At 34.9% G+C, this 21,132-nt stretch overlaps 2 protein-coding genes across 3 annotated transcripts; both read left to right on the top strand.

The window, feature by feature from the left end:
* The first annotated feature begins 5,404 nt into the window (after positions 1 to 5,404).
* On the top strand, positions 5,405 to 9,851 carry LOC130713712 (uncharacterized). Of its 2 annotated transcripts, none has more exons than XM_057563511.1 (8): positions 5,405 to 5,750; positions 5,990 to 6,081; positions 6,430 to 6,577; positions 6,767 to 6,898; positions 6,996 to 7,145; positions 7,611 to 9,101; positions 9,191 to 9,360; positions 9,453 to 9,851. In XM_057563511.1, the coding sequence occupies exons 1-8, from the start codon at positions 5,631 to 5,633 to the stop codon at positions 9,541 to 9,543; spliced, it is 2,394 nt and encodes a 797-aa protein (XP_057419494.1). In that variant the 5' UTR covers positions 5,405 to 5,630; the 3' UTR covers positions 9,544 to 9,851. The 2 variants fall into 2 exon arrangements, with proteins under 2 accessions (XP_057419494.1, XP_057419493.1); XM_057563510.1 differs by having other exon boundaries at positions 5,407 to 5,750; positions 9,449 to 9,851.
* Positions 9,852 to 14,582: 4,731 nt separating this feature from the next.
* On the top strand, positions 14,583 to 20,746 carry LOC130710884 (MACPF domain-containing protein At4g24290-like). The gene is made up of 7 exons (XM_057560268.1): positions 14,583 to 15,041; positions 15,322 to 15,560; positions 15,657 to 15,858; positions 16,578 to 16,640; positions 17,008 to 17,200; positions 18,306 to 18,472; positions 19,622 to 20,746. Exons 1-7 carry the CDS (start codon positions 14,781 to 14,783, stop codon positions 20,306 to 20,308), a joined length of 1,812 nt encoding a protein of 603 aa, XP_057416251.1. The 5' UTR covers positions 14,583 to 14,780; the 3' UTR covers positions 20,309 to 20,746.
* Positions 20,747 to 21,132: the final 386 nt, after the last annotated feature.

Raw genomic sequence — 21,132 nt, 5'->3', positions numbered from 1 at the left:
CAAGAAAATGAGGGGCTAGTGATGCCGAACTTTGGTTGGCACTTAACCGATGAGACGCGTGAGCATGATTGGGCTCTTCCACCTGTAGCATAATGTAACCCATGATAGAAATCAGGCTAAACCAACCCATTAAATCATATATGAGAACAAAATAAAAAATCAGAGATAACATTTACATGCATCAAGTACTCATGGATCCTAAATGGAGAAGCACATAAAACATGCTATTATCTTTCGATCAACAAACTTTCGTTCACAAAAAAAAGCGAAATGTATGGAGAAAATTCAATATTAACAATAATTGATAGTCCTAATTCTACTATTAGCCAGATAACAATAGCAGACAATCGTTCTACAATTAAGCTACCTAAGAACTAAGGGAATCAAATATCAGAGACAAAAAAATTTGGGACTTTCAGGGACAACAGAGAGAGAGAGAGAGAGAGAGAGAGAGAGAGAGAGAGAGAGAGAGAGAGAGAGAGAGAGAGAGAGAGAGAGAGAGAGAGAGAGAGAGAGAGAGAGAGAAAGAAATTTCAATACCACAATCAAGAACAATGTATTTATAGGCCTCAGCCAATGTAATTGGTGAGTGACTGAGTTCAATGCAAATTCAGTAGCAAGAAGATAATCTCAGAAGAACAATTGCAGAGAAAGAAGCCTTACACCATGATGAACCCAGCCGAGACGCAGAGCAGCGGCGGAGCCACATGGCTTGTTAAGGGCACAATTTTTTGTCTTCCCTCTGTGGTTCCAGAACTGCATACAACCATCACCAGTCATTTTTTATCAGAAGATAAAGGAGAAAGCTATAAATGGTGGGCTCAATTTAATATTCTATATCCTGATCACTATCAATGGGAACATATTTTTTTTTTAAAGATCAATGGGAACATAGACATAAGATGAATGTAACAAAAAAAAAATTAGACATAAGATGAAAGAAAATTTGATGTTGCAAGAAATCCCATTTATGCACAAAAGAGGAAGGAAGAAACAAAAGGAATTAAAACAGTTTGGAGCCTTCACACTGACCAATATGACGCACAGAATATGGTAAAAACTGTCATCAGCCAAAGAAATAATTCTGCTGTGAAAACAGGTGGTTGAAGTGGTGAGTATAGCTGCATAGACACTGCAAAAAGAAAAAGAAAAGAACAAAAAAAAAAGTAAGGATGTTGTGAGTGAAGGTATGAAAAACGGTAGAAAGGGGGGGTTTGAATAACGTTTTCAGTATAAAACTTCCACCTTAAAGATTTTGACAAATCTTTCGAGAACTTAAGTGCTAAAGATAAGAGATAGAAAAGCACACAAGGATTTTATCCTGGTTCACTTGATAAATCACTCAAGCTACTCCAGTCCACCCGTTAAGGTGATTTCTTCCTTCTTAGAATGAAGGCAATCCACTAATCAGGTAAGAGTTACAACTGCACTTGAAACCTACAAGTGACTAACAATTACACTGACTTAGCTCACACTAAGATTCACTCTCTTAGTCTTCTCTAGGATCCGATCAACCTTGATCTCCTAAAGGAACTAAACAAACTGTTTATCAAGGAATTGTTTACAAGAGATTTGCTTCTAAAAAGCTAATAGTAAACTCAATGAATTTCAGATGAAAGAAAACTTAGAAGATTTTGAATATGTCTTGCGTATGTGAATGCTTCTAGCCGTTTCTTTCAGTCTTCAGCCTCTTTATATACTCCAAGGATTAGGGTTGAGCGATGCATGGGAAATGCTACCGTTGGAGGGCAGTTCTGGAACATCCAGCTTCTGCTGTGGCTGAGAACGTTAGGTAGGTCGTCAGGAAGGTACAGTAGCTTTTGTACTTGGATAGCGACTTGACCTTTAAACCTAGGAGACTTCTGATCAGGGGATGCTTCATATTGGAACTTGTGAAGCCGGTTGATCAGAGTCAGAGGGAAAGCCCAGATCCTCTGACCATTGTTTCTTCTGATTCTGAACTCAGAGGGAAGGACATGGTCTTCAGAGTATCTTGCTTCTGGACATCAGAACTTCACTAATCAGCTTCTGGATCTTCAGAGTCTTCTACACCATCAGAATATCTGAGCCTTCAGTGTTTCTTGGTTATCAGACTTTCTGGATCTTCAGAGCTTCTAGTGACTGAGTCCTCATCATAGTTTGTATAACTTCAGAACTTCTGAAGCTTTTCCACTGTTCATACTGAACATGGTGAATGCGAAAGCGTTGCTTGGGTTGCTCTTTATACACAGTGCTTCTGATTTGTGTGAGATTGAGTTGAGGTCAGAGCCTGTAAATAGCACACTCAGAAAAACACGTTAGAGTACCACAATTGTTCATATCAAAAGGTTAACTTGTAATCATCAAAACATAGAGTTGTACTACTAGATCAAAACTTGATCTTACAGTGAGCATCGGTTAGCTCATTGTATTAAATAGAAACTATAGTAAGTCCACAAAATATGTCAAAGAGCCATCAAATTACATAAAGCTGGAACTAAACTCACCATATAAAGTAAATCGTCTGCATTTTTCAAGCCTTGAATGTGCATCTAGTGGGAACATGACAACATGTATGTGCATGTTTAAATTACATCATGTATGGGGGTATGTTCACATTAGTTGTATCAGAATCTGGAGACCATCTCGTAAAGTTGAGCAAACAAAAGAAGAAAAATTATCATGAAAAGATAAATAAAAGGTGACAAATAAAGAAGACCCAAAAACCAATTTTTCAAGGAAGGGGCACGAAATTGAAGGAGAACCTGCTCAATCGCTTGCTGGTCATCTTTGCAATTGGTTGCAAGTCGACGGCAGAACACCGTCATGTTGAATGTCGACGCTGGATTCCGTTGAATCTCTTCCATGGTGGTGGAGGTAGCCTTGAGGTACGTCATGGTGAACTCAAATCTGCGAGGCATATGTTGGGGGTTCTCTGTAGGAATCGAAGTGGGTGGGGGAAGTGGCGGTTCTCATGTGGGCGTAGAGGAGGAGGGCGTCAACGGGCATGTGGTTGCAGATGAAGCCGATGATGACGGTGTTCCAGACGGCGGTGGAAGGGCGAGGGAGGGTATCGAGGAGGTGCTGGAAATCAGAGGCAGACACGGAAGCAGCAAACACGGCTTCTCTGTAGAAGGTTTTAAACGATTTTGAAACCTAGAGAAACGCCTGAGAGAAGGTGAAAGGGGAAGCGTTTCTATTTTGTCGAAACTGAAAAGCCTTCCACATTGAATGAATAAAACTAAAAGGAGTGAAAATGATACAATTGTAAATCAACGGCTGAGATCAAATCTGAGTGAAATAAAATAGTTTTTTTACAAAAATATCCATGCCCAACTTTCATAGTTATTGAAATAAATTGTTGAAGGACTTTTTTGCCCCTAAGACTGCAAAACTTTGCTTTTATATATATTATAGATTATAGATAGAACATATAAATAATTTTTTAACTCATGCTTTCCAAACTATGATGAGAATTTGATTCATCTAATTATAACATATCTAAATGATGGAGTAGAAACTTTATTTTATCCTATTCCATTCAGTCCATTAGAAGATATCCACATACACAGTGTGTGTTTGGGTTGGATTGTAATAAGTGCTAATTGGGCCATAGGAAAATAAACGCCCTGGTGTGTTTAAATTTAGTGACAGAAAGTCTGTTCCGTTTTTTGTTTTTGGTAACAAGATTGTTAAAGTCCTGCCCGTAACTTTTTAAATAGAAAAAAAAAACCTAAACAAGAAAAAGGTTGGACATAATAAATAATGTTAATAATGACTGGATTTTAAAACAATTGAATACACATGAAAATAATTTAATTAGTTATGCAAGTATCCAATCTTAGATGAGTTTAATTTGATGCACCGACGGTGTAAAGTTTTTTTACACCGTCAACCAATCAGATTTCAAGGATGTGACATGTCAATTAAAGAAATTAAATAAAAATATAGATTTTCTCACATCCTTGAAATCTGATTGGTTGACGGTGTAAAAAATTTTTACACCATCGGTGCATCAAACTTTTTCTCATCTTAGATTAACCCACCGGGTGAAATCTAACTTATATTAACCCACTGGTTAATCTAATCAAACAGCTTTTTTTATAGGCATCTAATCAAACAGCTTGAATATATACAGTGGGTGAAATTTAATTAAATATTCATTTAAAACTTACCTATATTATTAATGAAACTTATATTAACCCACTGTATATATTCAAGCTCAAATCATGTTGTGCAAATTACCCAAGGATATTTTGACATTGACTAGCCGACATGGACATTGTATATGGCCAGATTTTGTATATTTTTCTCTCTGTCTTTTCGTAGGATTGAAACTTGGAAGGAAACTTCCAATGAGCCACAACCTTGACGTCCCATGCATTTTTTCCTATTATCTGATAGTATTTTATTTGTCTTATCAAATACTCGATCGAGACAAAAACAAAAATATGATGGATTTGTGACTTGTGAAGGACAAAAGAAGAACACAAGAGACAAGATTTGTGAATGGATGCGTCTAGGAAATGAACACGTAGTAACGCTATCTCGTGTGGGTCAATTGGTTTGTTATGGGAGCTGGATCGTGTCCACGTCTCATACCTCACTTCCCCATAAGGCCATAACCACACACATTGTTTCTTTGTTCTCGAAGGATAACTCAAGTGGTAAGAGTTTGAGATATAAGAGTTATGTGTGATGAAAGGTGAAAAGTCCAGAATTCACACACTAAGAATGACTAATTTACTAGCATTTATCTACGCACGCCGTTTCTTTCAATGAATACCATATACATTTACATAACACACACATCCTGCCAAACCCAAGAATGTTTTAATTTCACCGCAACTGCTACAAAATAGAAATGTTGATTTGCGTCGACGTTTCATAAGGCATTTATTTTTGTCTAAAGGACTTTGGTATTAATTTAGTATAAGTTCATCATGTATAGTATCACAGTAACATTTGCCATATATCCTGCTATATTGAATTATAAATGTCATAGAATGCCGTCTTAAAGTCTTACAATACTAACTCCTTAATTTATGGCATTTAACAAGCACATCATGTTACATGATCATGAAACTTTTTCTAATATAAATACTAGCACTTGAATGTTAATGAGATACATTAATTAGTGTCACTTCACATGTTGATAGGGTTAAAAGTGATTATTTAAATATTTAACTCACAAGTTTGGTTTTCAGGAGCATACTAAGTAAAAATTACAAGAGCAATTTAGTCAAATTTACATGTGGTAACAATTATTTTTGTTGGGACTAAAATATTCATTGTCGACAGTAATAATTAATTTCCTCATGTTGTGATTAATAAACTTGTGTATTGTGTAGACATTTATTTTTTGAGAGAGACAAGTAATATTAAAAAGAAGAATAAGGATGGAGAAGACACATGGCTATTCATATAATCCTACCTCATCAAGTCATGGCCACTGTTTCAATCTTTGTGTTCTGAATTCTGATGTACATACATACTGATAACTACAAGGACACAAAAAGGTTGGCAGAACAGAATCCCTGCTCTGTCTTTTTCTTACATCAACATTGTACCAGACCAGTACCATATATGGTTGAGGAGGTTGTCTAGTCTTGGAGCTTTCATTTTGGGGGGAGAAGAAGTTAAACAGAGTGATGGTTCATGATGAAGAATCTTCATCGGAGACTGCTACCTCTTCACAGCTACTCAGAACCGCTTCTACTGATTCCTCTGCTGAATCCAGCTTCCGTGAACTCGATGATGCATTCTTGCAGGTTAATTTACCACTCTCTCTTTCACTGTTGTTGGTTAATTCTGAAGGTTGCTTCTTCTTCTTGTGATAATTGTCACCGATCAAATTGTTTTGGTTTTTGAATTGGATACTGTTGAGTGTTGACTGATTGGTGAGTAGTTTGAGCTGAAAGGTTTAACAAGCTAGAGAATTTTAATTTTATCTTATCTTTTTCTTCATGATATCATTTGTTCATGATAGCAAAATTGTTTTCCATTTCAGACTCAAGCGAGAATTTGGCTTGGAGAAGTACTGCAGATTAGATTAGATGAGGAACTTATTATATCAGAACTACTTGCTGATGGAGAATTGCTGTAAGTATCTGGTTTTCAATAGATATAATCTTCATCTTCATCTTTTTTAGTTTTTACTTAATATAGGAATCTTAATCTTGATCTTCACCTTTCTGAAAACTTGATCTTCATCTTAATATATATAAAGGTTGAGATATTTTAAGAATAAGTTCAATAACTTATTATGTCTAATTTAGTCTGTCAGCTAATATATACTAGTCATACAAATAATGTTAATAAGAAGCAGATTAGATGATTTTCTTGTTCTGATTAGAATTTAACCCCAGAAGAAGGAGTTAAAAACAAGTAGCTTTTGCATTGGCATTGTTAATATGTTTGGAATCTAAATACAATTTGTTCTGTGTTTAGGTTTCAAGTGTCAGAAGTGGTGTGGAAAATGCTGCTTGCAAAACATAAGGAGCTAAGGCATGTAAAGGCATACAAAAGTAAGCCATTTACTTCAGAGAGGAACAGTGGGAGATATAGGCCTTATTCTAATGTTGATTCATTTCTTAAGGTAAATTATTTCATTATACATATCCTATAGTTATACTTTGGACAAATTAGGAAATCAGCTGTTACATTTTCCTTAATTTTAACCTGCAAAGGAATATGTCGGAAAATGATTTGTGGACATCCGCATAGTGCAGAAACTCTGTGGGTAGTGGATACTTAGTACACTCAATAAGCTTCTTTTAATATATAGATTTGCAAAGTTTTGGGATTGACTGGCGTGGACCTCTTCTCACCATCAGATGTAGTTGAGAAAAGAAACACTCGAAGAGTTTGTATGTGTATACGCTCATTCTCAAAGAAATCAAGGTCCATGAGTGTAAATGTAAGCAAGTTTCATGATATTCCTTACAATCTTCTAATTTACTTGCCCTTTATATTTTGTCCTGTGAATTTTGCTAAAGTAAAAGACATTGTGACAGGTTCCAGATTTTGATGTTGTCACTTGTAAGGTTGCCATGTCCAAGGATTTGGTTGGATGCATCCGTAAGAGCATAGAGCTTTCTCACAACAACCTTGCAGATTCTTGTAGCAATCACTTGCAGAATCATGGGAGAAGAAAATCTAGACAGGTGTGTCCTTGATTTCATTAATCAGTTAAAATAAATATTAGATTGCAATACAACAAGGTTGTAGCTCAATTTAGACCTATCTAATGATTTTTAAGACTTGGTTGTGATAATTAGGTCAGAGGTTAGATTCTCCACCAAACAAAAAATTAATGTAATATGAATTGCCAAGGGAAGGCTTCATAGTAAAAGTCATGTGTTGCCATAAGAGTGGTTGATTCAAGTGGTACATGTTTGATTTCACCTTAACTAATTTATGGGGTTCGTGTCTTGTGTGTGGAAAAACTCTGCTAGTAGAGTTAGCCCCACCAGAATGTGGAGTTCAACGCTCGAACAGGATTGGTTCCTGTGGAGGATACCTGCGTTGGAAAAAAAGAAAAAAAAAATCATGTGTTGCACCTTTTGCTCCTTAGTTCTAACTAACAACTCATTTTGCTACTTTTTAACTAAAACATGATGTTTTTGCAGGATTACTCAGTTGCAGTTTCCACTAGAGACTACAAGACACATTCAGAAAATTCAGATGACACCGAAATTTCATCTCCTGTTTTTCAATTTGAAGCCTTGCATACTGATGACATATATGATTGTACATCAGAGATAAACTACAATATGCCATCTCCAACGGTTGAAAGTGTTTTAATGCCAGAAGATTTAGATCAACAGGATATTCAAGACCAACAGAGAAATGAAATTTCTAATGACGAGTTTGAGTTGTCATGTTCAATGCACACATTGCAATGTCACTGCTCTGACAATTTAAAGCATCAACATGAAGGTGAGCTTGCTTGGTCATCATCCTCGTCTTGTGGAGATCTTGACTTGATTGGTATGACATCTCATTCAGATACTAGAGTTGAACAAGTTCAAGAAAGTAGAATTATGGACTTTGATTACTCTGAGAATTTGATGACGACACCAGTTAAATATGAGAAAAATGAAGTGGATCCTGATCTGTTTGATGAAGAAAATAGTACACCAAATTTACATCAAAGTGCTAGCTCTCATGGTTCAAACCCAACTCCACAAACTATTGAAAATGGTTGGTGTTTTGATATTTGTGAAAACATGAAGGTACATAAAGTAGCTGACATTAGTTGTTTGACAAGGGAAGCACTGAACTTGGGAGATCAATTTGATGCAGAGAACAATTTCAAGAACATTGAGTCCTTTAAATTTCTCAATGACAAGAATGATCAGCGGGAGATGGTAAAAGAACATGGATCTCAAGACATAATGAAATGTAAGGAAATGTCATATGGTATCGCATCCAACACAAGAAATTCACATTTTATAAAGAAACTTCAGGAAACTGAGCATTCATTATATTCTTACTTCTGCAATACTAATTCTTCAGACAGAGTTGTATCTCAGAACAATGACATCAGAGAATCTCAAGTTGATTTGAAGAGCTTGGATTATGCTGGTTGCAACAAATCGGATGTGCTTCTGTCCTTTCAGTCTTATGATTTGCCTGAGTTGTGTAAATGGGATCAGAAAGGGAAATGTGCTATGACTTTAATTCAAGCTAAAGATAACAGAAGTTCCTCATGCTTTTTGGAGGATGGCTCACATGAGGAAATAACACCTTGTAAACAAAAAACTTCTGAAGTCTTGATGTCCAAGGTTATGTTGTCTTATTATAGTGGAAATAATGATTGTCTGGCTCTCGCATCAAATGTTCTAGATGTAGATGATTGTGAAAAAAGTCCCACCAATGATACCAATACTTTATGTGGCAAAGGTGTCACAACTCAAGATATTGGAAACCAAGACCAGAGTGCACTAGATATAGTAATTGATGATGTTGTAGTTCATGCCAATTGTGATGAAGATGTATCTAACACAGTGTCTTACATAGCAAATAACACCTTAAAACTTGAATGCAATGATGGTGATCAAGCACGTCGGTGCGACGAGGATCCTGCTTCCCATTCAGAACATACTTGTGTGGTTAAAGTAAGTTCTTTTGATCCCTTTCTCAGCCATGATGTTGACAATTCATTTCCTCATGAAAATTAAGTCTGTCTTGCAATTTTGTTATGTAGGAAGATATAAAACCAGAATGTGAGAGCATCCACCACTTGGAAAATTTAGTTGTGAAAGAAGAAGGGGCTCTAGAAATACCAAAAGAAAAACCCCAAAAGAAGCTACTCCTAAGATCAGTCTTAGGTGGTGCAGCTGCTGCTGGTTTGTTGTTCATGTATTTGCACCTAAGGTTTGTGTTTGACACATTGTTTAGGCTTTCAGGCAATCTTGATTCTGGAAATCCCTTGATTTGACACTTTTTGTTTTTGTTTTGGTAGGAAGAATGGTGGAGAAAAAGCAGCACTACCACCGACTAAGGCATCTAGTCATAAAGATAAAGAGAAGATTCAGCAATATTCATCTCAGAAAGTAAAGATAAGCACAACAAAAGGGGTTTATCCAGCTGAACAGCTCCAGTTAAAGTGATTAGGATTTGGATCTCTTATATACAGATAGTGTATCAAAGTAAAGAAAAGAAAGTATTAGTTTCAAGCTATGAACCTCACTGGTTAGTGGATTTGTTAAATCTTTCAAGAGGTCAAGAACCTCCTCCTTTTGATTACTATTTATATCAAGTGGGGGCAACAAAGATAAACTTCAAAGTAATAAACTTCACTGCTTAAGTATGTAATGAAAAATTCAAAGTAGTCAACCTGGTATGCTTATAAGAAACTGGGAATATGGATGGGAACTGTGAAAATTTCATACAACATTTCATGTAAAATAGCTCTACATCTCATCCTATTTAAAAGGGGTATCAAATTTGCCCCGGAAAATGACAATGAGAGGCGTTTCCCTTACTTATTCTTCATATACATTATTTAACAAGACAATAGTATAATATAAGGATGATAGCTAGACTAAGGTAGCGTTTGGTGATAGAACGGAACAGGACAGGACAGAACGGAACAGGACAGAACAGGATGAAACAGGACAATAATGTTCTGTGTGTTGTGTTTGGTAACTCCAAGCCAATAGAACAGAACTATGATTTTAATTACATATACAACCCTGCATATTTGATTGAGGAAAACAAATTGAACTCAATTGAACATTTTGCATAGAAACCATTTGTTATTGCTTACTTCATGAAATAATCACTTATTTCTTTAAAATAATCACTTATATATTGTTTAAGTTGTTTCAGTATGCTATTGAAAAAAGCAGAAACCTAATTATCTATTTAAGCTATTTTAAGTGCGTTTGTTTAGATTAAAAATATTGATTTTTAACTATAATTTTATTTTATTTTAAGAGATTTTGAGAAAAGTATAAGTTGATTCGTGTTTGACTACTCTAATTAAAATCACTTTTTTTTATCTCCTCTCAACTATCATCATAGATTTTCATTATAAGTTAAAGTAACTGTTTCAAATAATCTGTTTTCAGCTTCAGCTAAAACAAACGCAAAAAGTGATTTTTTATTAAAAAGTGATTTTTCCAAAATAAGTTGAATCAAACGCACTCTAATTGGCTTGCTTATCATTCCTTACAAAAACTGATTTTACTTTTGAAAAAATAATTGATTTTATTATAATTAAGTTGATTCGTGTTTGACTATTCTAATTAAAATCACATTTTTATCTCCTCTCATCTATCATCATAGATTTTCATAATAAGCTAAAGTAACTGTTTCAAATAATCTGTTTTCAGCTTCACTTGAAACAAACACAAAAAGTTATATTTTCATTTAAAAAGTGATTTTTTTTATTTATTTTAAAAGTGATTTTTTAATTAAAAAGTGATTTTTCCAAAATAAGTTGAATCAAACGCACTCTAATTGGCTCGTTTATCATAGCTTCCAAAAAGTGATTTTACTTTTGAAAAAATAATTGATTTTATTTTAAGTGATTTTTTTGAAAAAGTAGATTTTCATTTAACTTCTACAAATATAATAAGTGATTTCAATTTTAGAAGTGATTTTAAACTGTTTAGATACATAAAATTTCAAATATAAATTAGGGGTATTTTTGAACTTGCAAAATTTTTAAGAGAGTGTTCCGTTCCGTTCCCTTCCGTTCCACCCTTTTTCAGGGAACCAAAGTGTCCTGTTCCTGGAGCCTTTTGTCCCGTTCCGTTCGATCTTAAAAACATGACAAACACAGAACGAAACTAATGTGTCATATTCCGTTCCCTTCCCACCTGTCTACCAAACGCTACATAAAGGACAACTAATACATGTAAAAATTACTTATTGGATAAAGATCAAATCGATATAAGTGAGTTAAACACCACATTTTTCACCTAAAATTTTAAGGCATTGGTTTTATGAGTCATCACACTGATAAACTGTTTAAAGTCATTATTATCTTCTTATGTGAGACTTACTCACACTTAATATTACAACAATTTCTTTTCGATCATTCGAGCTTTATTGAAATAAGGCTTAATTGCAACTTTGGTCCTTGACGTTTATCAATTCCACGATTTTAGTCCCCCACCTAATTTAATTACACAGATGGTCCCTGACTTTGCTGGCAGTCTGCAACGTCGGTCCTACCGTTTGTTTGTTAATAGAGGAGGTTTACGTGGATGGTCACTTAGCTGATGTGGAAGTTGAATTGGAGAGAGAAAGAGACCAGCAACTGATTCAACCTTCTTCCTCGTCTCTAGGGACTCGTTCGTTCTTTATCTCTCCCCTTTTCGCTAAATCTCAAGCTTAGAAACATCTTCCTCACAGTGCTCTGTTTTTTAAGGAGGAAGAGGGTAGAAGATGACCGTTGCAGGTCTCACGTGCAACTCATGTGCTTCCCTCTCTCTTCGGTCCTTCTTTCTCTCTCCAATTGGACATCCACGTAAGCCTCCTCCGTTAACAAATAAACGACATGACCAACATTGCAGACGGGCAGCAAAGTCAGGGACCATCCGTGTAATTAAATTAGGTGGGGGACTAAAATTGTAGAATTGGTAAATGTCAGGGACCAAAGTTGCAATTAAGCCTTGAAATAAATTTAATTTTGCGTATCCATACCAAAAAAAAAACAATAAGATTAAAAGAAAAAAAAATAGTATTTATACTAGTGTGTTGACACATGCATAGAAGATGAACAAAGAAATAAGAAGAGAAAGTATGTGAAATTAAGCTATTGGTTAGAACTTAGAAATCATTGGAGAGTAGAGTTGAATTGGAACACATTCTTATAAAAGAAAATTTTATTTCTGATATATTGGTCAAATTGAGTGTTCCCATAAGGAAGTTGAAAATCAAGTTTGTAAGGGGGAATAAGTTGTGTCCACATTAGATATTTTTCTTCTCTTTGTATTATTTCAACTTGGCAAAAACAAAAGCTTGACCTTACCACTGATCTAGTTTAGAACTATTATTATTATATATACTGATGAGTTTTATAAATAAAATGAAGGAACTATTCCATGCCATGCGACTGTGAGCCATATGGCCTGTAACAGCCGCCCTCGAACTTTGACTTTTTTTTACATCAACTTTGACTTTTTTCTAGAAACAAAATAATAATACCTACCCTTCACACGGACGGATATTTGCATATATGACTATTATTATTATTTAGAGTTTAATTACTATGTATAATGTAAAAAAAAAATTACATAGTCATCTAATAAGAATGCATTAGCCTGTTATGTCATAGTTAAATTTAAATTTAAAATGAAAAATTGAGAGATTTAATTAAATATATGTGTAAAACTCTTTATCGTGTCATCAGTGTAAGTGCACAGAAATTAAATCATATTTAAACCATATCATATTTAAACACACACAATGTCATTAAAACTATTATTTTGAGAGTGTACAATTTTTTCTTAGTAGAATTTATTTTCTAGTCATGTTTTTCTCAATTTTTTATTTGATCAAATAGATTTTGGTACGTTTTGAAATCAACTATAATGATGTTTTCTAATCTCGTTTCTTAATTCATTTTAATATTTGGCTGTTGTTCTTTGAAGATTTTTTTTTCTTAATTATGTTCAGTAGATGGCTGGAGCTAACTTGTATTTCAAGTTTTATTTAATACATATTTAGATTTATGTTAGATTCAAAGCAGATTAACACTTGAATAAATTTCAAAAAAAAAAACTTGAATAATTAAGGTGGTAAATTAAATTTTACTTCTCTATTTATATGTTGGATGTATATTTTCCTTTTGCAAAATCACCAAATTATATATTGTCCTTTTGAAAAACTATACCAATATTTTGAAATGGAAATAATGCGTAAGCATGCAATTAAGCGGCAATTTTTAGCCGTTATTAATATTTGCAATGGCAAAAAATTGTTAAAAAAGTGCATGACACTTAAATGTATGGAAAAAACTGAAGATCAATATGTCATTACTCATTACTCATTTTGAAATTTAACTCATTGATGCATCTGTCACAATCTCTCGAACACTTCGTGTAGAAAGCGTGGATTGACCTACATACTAACATTTGAAATAGAAGGGAAATCTCATTGGGTGCTATATATATAAAAATCTGTTGATGATTAATTCAAGCTATTTACTTTGCACTTTTAGGTAGGAGCTCAGGTGTTTATATAAATGCTTTCTCATTTCCATGTGATTTGTACGTATGCAAAGAAATTTTTAGAATTTCTTCTTTTATGCACATGTTTTTATATTCTATTGTCTATGATATGACCCCTTGTATATTCTCTAATTTCCATGTGAAGCTAGCCAATAAAAAAATGGAAATAATTTGTTAGTTAAAATCTATAGGATTTTATAATGACCAGGACAAGAATCATACAGCTTACCTTCTGGTTTTTCCATTCCAAGTTGATTTTCTCTAGCAGTTAACAACATGTGGAAAACTTTGTAGATACTATGAAATAATGTAATTTTTAGACTATTCACTATTGATAACAATAATTAATCAACTGTAAGTGCTCGCATTAAGAGTTAAATAAATAATTATGAAATGTGTTTTATTGTCATGGATCGAATTAATAACATGTTTAAGAATGATATAGTGATGGTTGAGATTCAAAATTAAGGTATATATGAAACGATTGAAATGCTGGAAGCAATTTATGGCAAATGGAGTGCTAACCGCTAAGCATGAAAAACTTGTTCCAACTTCATCAATTACTTAAAGCGGTGATGCATGAGTGAACCGCTTTCAGTGTTACAAAATCCACTTTGTGACCGTCTAAAACCCCATTAAAATTAGTGCAGCTGGTGTCACACACTGCTTAGCGATTTAAGATAGTTAATTATCAACAAACATCAACAACAACAACCTTTTTTTTTTTTCTTACAATGTTCAAGATGTACTATATTCTTTCATTTCATCATCTTTATTAATCTTGATCAATAAAGATACCAAAATGGTTGAAAATGAAAAACTCATGAAAAAAAAAACACAGAAAAAGGTGACCAGTTTGACCAGTCATATTAGAATAGAAAAAAAGCAAGTATAATAATGCTCTGTTTTCCTTTGACTACAGACATTAGACTTCTACAACTCCTCCTTCTCTTCTTCAATTCTCTCGTGAACTCTTCGCTTTTCGTTTTCTCTTCTCCTTCCCAAATTCGATTCATCTGAACCAAAATCACCAACCTCTGTTTCCCAACTCAGTTCATGAGCGAGCACTGATTGATTCTATACAAGAAGAACAAGAAGAAGATTACAGTGATGATGATGATGAACAACAACAACAACAAGAAGATGAAGCGGTTAGAAGCAGAAGATGGCATCAAGTGCATTGGTTTAGGTTTCGATCTCACCAACGATCTCAAGCTCAAATTCTGCAAAGCTGACTCCAACAGATTGATCACCATCGACGACGACAACAACCTCCCAGGTCACGTTTCCACCCCCAATGTCCCCAAATCCATCAAGTGTGATAAAGGTGACCGCATGAGATTAGGCTCTGATGTTCTCTCTTTTCAGCAGGTATATCAATCAATATATACAACAAATTAACCTCCTTTTTTTTCTGGGTCAAAGGGTATTTTTTTTTTTCAATTTCTCTTTTTGGGGGGTAATCATGTTTGTCATGTTACCAGAAAGTGTGTTCCTTTATTAGTTTTAGCTCAAGTATCTTATATGGGTAGAGGGAAGAAAATTGTGGAATTTTTGAAGTTAACTTGTAGTATGATGATGTTCTTGCTTTGTATAGTGGATTGTTTGGCTGACTAGTTATGTGTACCTTGGTTTATTTGCTGCTTTTTAGATGTCAGAGCAGTTTAACCAGGAGCTGTCACTGTCTGGAAAGATTCCGACGGGCCATTTCAATGCTGCATTTGATTTTTCTGGAGGTTGGCAAAAGGATGCTGCAAATACCAAAACTCTTGCTTTTGATGGTGTCTCCATCACACTCTACAGCATTGCACTTGAGAAAACTCAGGTTGGTCTTCGCGATCATGTCAGACAAGCTGTTCCTTCGTCCTGGGATCCGGCTGCGTTGGCGAGGTACTACTTCTGTGAATTCAGATAAATAAATGAGTCCTGTTGCAATGTTTTAGTTGTATGTAGCTTGTTGATAATCTTTTAATCTTATCATTTTAGGTTCATTGAGAAATATGGAACCCATGTTATAGTTGGGGTGAAATTAGGGGGGACAGATATAATTTATGCAAAGCAACAATACTCATCTCCTGTCCAACCTGTTGAAGTACGGAAATTATTGAAGGACATGGCGGACAACAACTTCTTAGGCCAGGCTGGACAGCATAACGCTCATGATGGGAAGTCTAATACCAAGGAAAAGGTTTGAACTTTAAAGTTTTTCATGTTCAGATTGCCCCATGTATGCTGATATTAAAACTAGTTTGTGAATACACGATGAGTTCATCAAGAATAACTATAGGATAACACCAGGTTAACTTTGAAACTTTATCTTTTTACCTTGGTTCCAGAAGTACACACTGAGCATATGCATTTATCTGTGATCCAAAGGTGCCTATCGGACTTGAAGGAAAATTTACTATGTAGCCATAAGGCCAATAATGCTTTATGTGCCTAAATGTTAGATGGCAAAGTGCCAACAAGAACATAAGCTAAGTGTTGCATAGATATAGATAAGAATCTTACATGGAAAAGTGGATACGAGGAAAGATAAAATAAGTAATGAAGGTGTTGGAGATAAAGTAAGAGCAGAACCTATTGTGCATGGTGATACAAAAAGGAATATATGGTGTTTCATTTCATATCCTCCATTGAATATTTAAAAAATTGGGACCAACAATGTAGGTATTAAATGTTTTCTATGGAATCTGAATAATGCTGTGAAGAAAATGAGAAGATCAGATGAAATAAAAATACTATGAAATAAATCAAGAGGACTTTCTTTGAGATATATGGGTAGATCTCATTCATTTGTCAAAAAGCCATTCTACTTATTAACATTTACTTTTTTCTAAAGAAAAGATTACATTACCGTATGCAAACTTCCAGCATGACTTACATTTCCCCCTCTTTTTCCCTCAGTTTATGATGGATAATGGGCTAGATTTCATGGGCATCCAACCTCGTTCCTACTATGAAGCAGAGGTAAGTACTTTATGTTTTTAAAATTTGATTTATGCCAGCTAAAGAATCCTTCTTATCACCTGTTGGGCTTTGACCTCTAGAATCAGTACTTGATTCACTTACCAGTCTTTTATAATTCAACTACTGTATCACATGAAAATAGCTGATTGAGTTGATTGTTAGGCTTTTAATTTGAAAAGTTCCTGTGTTGTGTACTTGTGTTGCAAATTATAACATTGAGCCTGTTTGGAAGGGGACCATCAAATTGTTTTTTTGTTGTTCAGTAGCAGCCTCTTTATTCCAACCAAAAGCAAAACAAATAAATGATACAAAGCGAAAAACACTTCAAGTATTCTTACTTTATTCCCCTTTTCATTATACATTTTAGGTGCAGGATATCAAGTTCATGTGCAAGAGAAAAGGTGGAAATCTGAAAAAATCTATGACCCACAATGATTGGTGCCAAACTGTTTTGTCTCAGCCTGATCTGATAGCAATGTCATTCATACCAATAACATCTCTACTTGGTGGAGTTAATGGGAGTGGGTATTTAACTCATGCCATAAATCTCTATCTACGATGTAAGCAACTAAGCATAACTCCCCTTAATCATTTACTTATTTACATTTGGCTTCAAAGCCTATGGTATCTATCTAATAAGTTGACCGTAAGATAGGATGATGTATTTTTTTGTTTTTTACATAAACTCTTTTGTCTTGGTTTAATAACATTTAACAAATAATCAAAGCAACTTCACTTAAAATGGAGGCCAGGGGCTGAAAATTAGTTACGTTCAGTGGTCTCTTACGGCCGCAGTGAAGGGGTTTCTTGGTACTTCCGTCTATGCATTTTGTAACTTTGAGCCTATTATTGACGTCACTATCACACTGATGATAGTAAGTTACACTATGAAGAAATTAACATCACAGTTGTAACTATCATCATCTCTGGTATTGCCAACAAACAACTTTCTGCCACTGAGATCACATCTTCACATTTTTCTATTATGAAAAGTGACATTGATTTTCTAATAACCATCCATCTAAATGCTAGTATGCAACCACTATCAATTCTGGTGTTATGCAACATTATTGTTATCCACATTTTACCATACTCAGGCTCAGATAGTCATGTTCTTTTATTTGAGAATCTTTATTCTTTAGGTACTTTGGTTAGTTGGTCTGGATTATTTTGAGCATTGCATAGAAATCAGCTCTTGTTCTGTTCTATATGTAATGTCTTTCTTTCTATGTTTGTAATTCATATCTATAAATTTCATGTGCATCACTTCTATATATACATTTGTATAATTCTTGTTATTCTTTAATTTATATGTTAGATAAGTCTATGCTTCAATGAGTTTAGGTTTTTCCCTTCCAGTCCTTTGGGTAGTTTGACAGTTGTGAGATAATGGAAATGAGATTTATGCTGGTAATACTTGCATTAGGTCCATCATTATTGTTTCACAGAAGATTTTCTATATTTTCTCATTTATTTTTTCTGAAAATTTGTTGAGATTTATTATGAAAAAGTTAATGTTGTAACTGTAGTTTTGAAGTTGTCAACCTATGAAGTTAATTCAACATGCTCTAGAATTTCAATTCTTAATCCTTGAACTGGAGGTTCAAAAGAAAAAATGTCTTGTAGTACAATTTAACCATCATCCGCTGTAACTTCTGACTGCAGATAAACCACCAATTGAAGAACTGCATCAGTTTTTGGAGTTCCAGCTTCCAAGGCAATGGGCCCCTGTATTTGGTGAGCTTGCCCTTGGTCCTGAAAGGAAGTCACAAAATACTGCATCGTTACAATTCAGTTTCTTGGGTCCTAAACTCTATGTAAACACAACCCCGGTAATGCTGCCTGTTTTATACGGACCTTCTTTTTATCCAGTTAGTTTGTTATCTTTGTTTATTTTGTTTGTATAGTTAATTCATGTGGACATCCATGTTAATACCTGTCTTACATGTTGGTCCCCCCCCCCCCCCAAATTATATAGCACTAAAAGGGGAAAATGGGTCTTTCAAAGAGGTGTTATGTAGCTTTGTCTCTTATATAATTGCAACTTAGATTATGAGGATATTAAAATCGTTGACCTAGAACATCAGTATAAATAGGAGTATGAGGTCAATTTTTGTATTATCACGGCGCTGTAGTTACAGCTGAAACCTATTGATAGAACATATTCTCTCCTTCCCCTTCTCTGTAATCCGTCAGCAGTCTTTTGAAACAGAAGGAAATAGCACCTGCAGTTTAGGATCATAGTTTGCTTTTGTAGTATGCATTTGTGCTTCATATGTTTGGATACTTGGTCATTTGTCACGGGCAGGGTAACTTAGTGCAATTATTCTCAACAAATGTGGAATAGGATATGTCCTCTGGTTTGTGCAGTTTCACATTTGTGGGTTTGAACTATTAGATTGGTCCATACTTTCTCTTTTTTAAAATTTCATGACTGTCTCCTTAAGAGATTTTTTAACCACTCATCCAGCATTGTGTTTTATTCTCAGTAAGACAGGAGATTCTTGATCTAGTCCAGCGATGGTAAGGGAGGGATGCACATCAATCACAGGCACCTATGTTATTATGAATTAACTATTTAACTCTGTAATCGTTGGCTCTTTTACTTAATTAGGTATTCAAGTTTGTGGCCCGTGAAAAATAGAAATAGTAATATCATATCATTTCTCCTGTTCCTGTCTCATTAATCATTATCGCATATTTCCAGGAAAATGAATGAATAGATGGATAAATTTCAAAACAAAGCCTTTATTTTTGTATAAAACTATTAAATTTTAGTGACCAGGTTTCATGTTTCTAGTCGCCGCAAGTCATTCTTGTATCATATTTACTTCTCTACCTAATATTCTGGTTTTTTTTTATACCAAAAGTCTAGTTAGAAATCTTTTATTGGCCCAATACTCAATAGTTGTTCGCGTAATAAAATCTTTTGTACATTATGTGAAAATGTGGTGATTAGACTAACCTTGAACTACTTACAGGTTGATGTAGGAAAGAAGCCCGTAACAGGCCTTCGATTGTATTTGGAAGGAAAGAAAAACAACTGCTTGGCAATCCACTTACAACACCTTTCCTCCCTGCCCAAGACATTCCAACTTATGGATGAGCCTAATGGGAATGTGCCTCACTCTTCTGAACGCAAATACTATGAAAAGGTCCAGTGGAAGAGTTTTTCTCATGTGTGTACAGCTCCTGTTGAATCTTACGATGAAAACTCTGTTGTGACCGGAGCTCGCTTCGAAGTTGGAGAATCTGGTCTGAAGAAAGTTCTGTTCCTAAGACTTCATTTCTCTAAAGTTGCGGGCGCAACGTCTTTGAAGGCAGAGTGGGATGGTTCACCTGGCTTGACCCAGAGATCCGGAATAATCTCAACTTTTATCAGCACTACCTTCTCAGGTCCCCAAAAACAACAACCGCCACCACCACGACCATCAGATGTGAACATCAACTCGGCTTTGTACCCTGGGGGGCCTCCTGTGGCGGCTCAGTCAACTAAACTCCTGAGGTTTGTTGACACAACAGAAATGACCAGAGGACCACAAGACTCACCTGGCTACTGGGTTGTGTCTGGGGCAAGGCTTTATGTGGAGAAGGGTAAAATATCACTCAAAGTAAAATACTCTCTTAAAACCGTGATTTTACCTGATGAAGAAACGTCAAGTTATTGAAAAAATATAATAGCATGTTTGAATCAACTTCTATTTCCTCAGAATCAATTCTGATACTCGAAAGCTACTCACGAAATCAATTCAGGTTTTAGAATCAATTGTGGAAGGGTTTCCAATCATGCTGTGAAAGATGCTCTCATCATATAAGTCCAAAGATACAGGCGTGTGTACATAATGTCCTATTTTTTTCCACTGTACATTTGCTCTATTCATTATAGGTTACTCCTTAATGTTGTAATTTTTTGTGCATACCCACACTTATGATCCTTTGGGGAATTCCTTGATGTAGTTTTGAGAAAAGCTTGTGTAATCATGCACATTACATCCTTTTGTCTGTATGTTTTGAATGTAGTTTTACATATGTATGTGGCGTGGGTTCTTCCATGTAGACATTGATGATAAGGGCATTCATGTCAAAATCCAGGAGAAGTTGTTTGCTATTTGGTGTCAGTCACACAATGATGATAGGGATCAATGTTATTTCACTCTATAACTGTTGATTGATTCACCTTGGTAGAAAAATAGAGAAACTAGTGGCAAAACCTGTTATTATAGCAAAATTCAGCAAAGTTCTCAATATCTATTTGAAGATATAACTATGTTATTACGTTAAGTTGTTTTAAATTCATCAAATCTTGACAAAGAAAAAGCAGATGCATAAAGGCCCAGTTTGGAAGAGCTTATTTGAGCTTATCTGACAGCATAAACTCTTATGCCAGTGTTTGGGAGGGCTTATGCAAACAGCTTATGACAGGCCATAAGCAATTTTCAGCTTATTTTCATAAGCTACTCAGGATAGCTTATGAAAAATAACTTATGCTTAT

The sequence above is a fragment of the Lotus japonicus genome, chromosome 4 (genome assembly GCF_012489685.1).
Source record: "Lotus japonicus ecotype B-129 chromosome 4, LjGifu_v1.2".
Classification (NCBI taxonomy): domain Eukaryota; kingdom Viridiplantae; phylum Streptophyta; class Magnoliopsida; order Fabales; family Fabaceae; genus Lotus; species Lotus japonicus.
Note: the sequence above shows the minus strand (reverse complement) of the source record. Positions and strands in the feature narration are given on the sequence as shown.

Bases quoted from the DNA above. Each gene is read 5' to 3' on its own strand.
- LOC130713712 (XM_057563510.1), top strand. From the start codon at position 5,631: ATGGTTCATGATGAAGAATCTTCATCGGAGACTGCTACCTCTTCACAG. The intron at 5,751-5,989 runs GTTAATTTACCA...TTTCCATTTCAG, and splicing joins TCGATGATGCATTCTTGCAG to ACTCAAGCGAGAATTTGGCT. The intron at 7,146-7,610 runs GTGTGTCCTTGA...ATGTTTTTGCAG, and splicing joins GGAGAAGAAAATCTAGACAG to GATTACTCAGTTGCAGTTTC.
- LOC130710884 (XM_057560268.1), top strand. From the start codon at position 14,781: ATGATGATGATGAACAACAACAACAACAAGAAGATGAAGCGGTTAGAA. The intron at 16,641-17,007 runs GTAAGTACTTTA...TATACATTTTAG, and splicing joins GTTCCTACTATGAAGCAGAG to GTGCAGGATATCAAGTTCAT. The intron at 17,201-18,305 runs GTAAGCAACTAA...TTCTGACTGCAG, and splicing joins CATAAATCTCTATCTACGAT to ATAAACCACCAATTGAAGAA.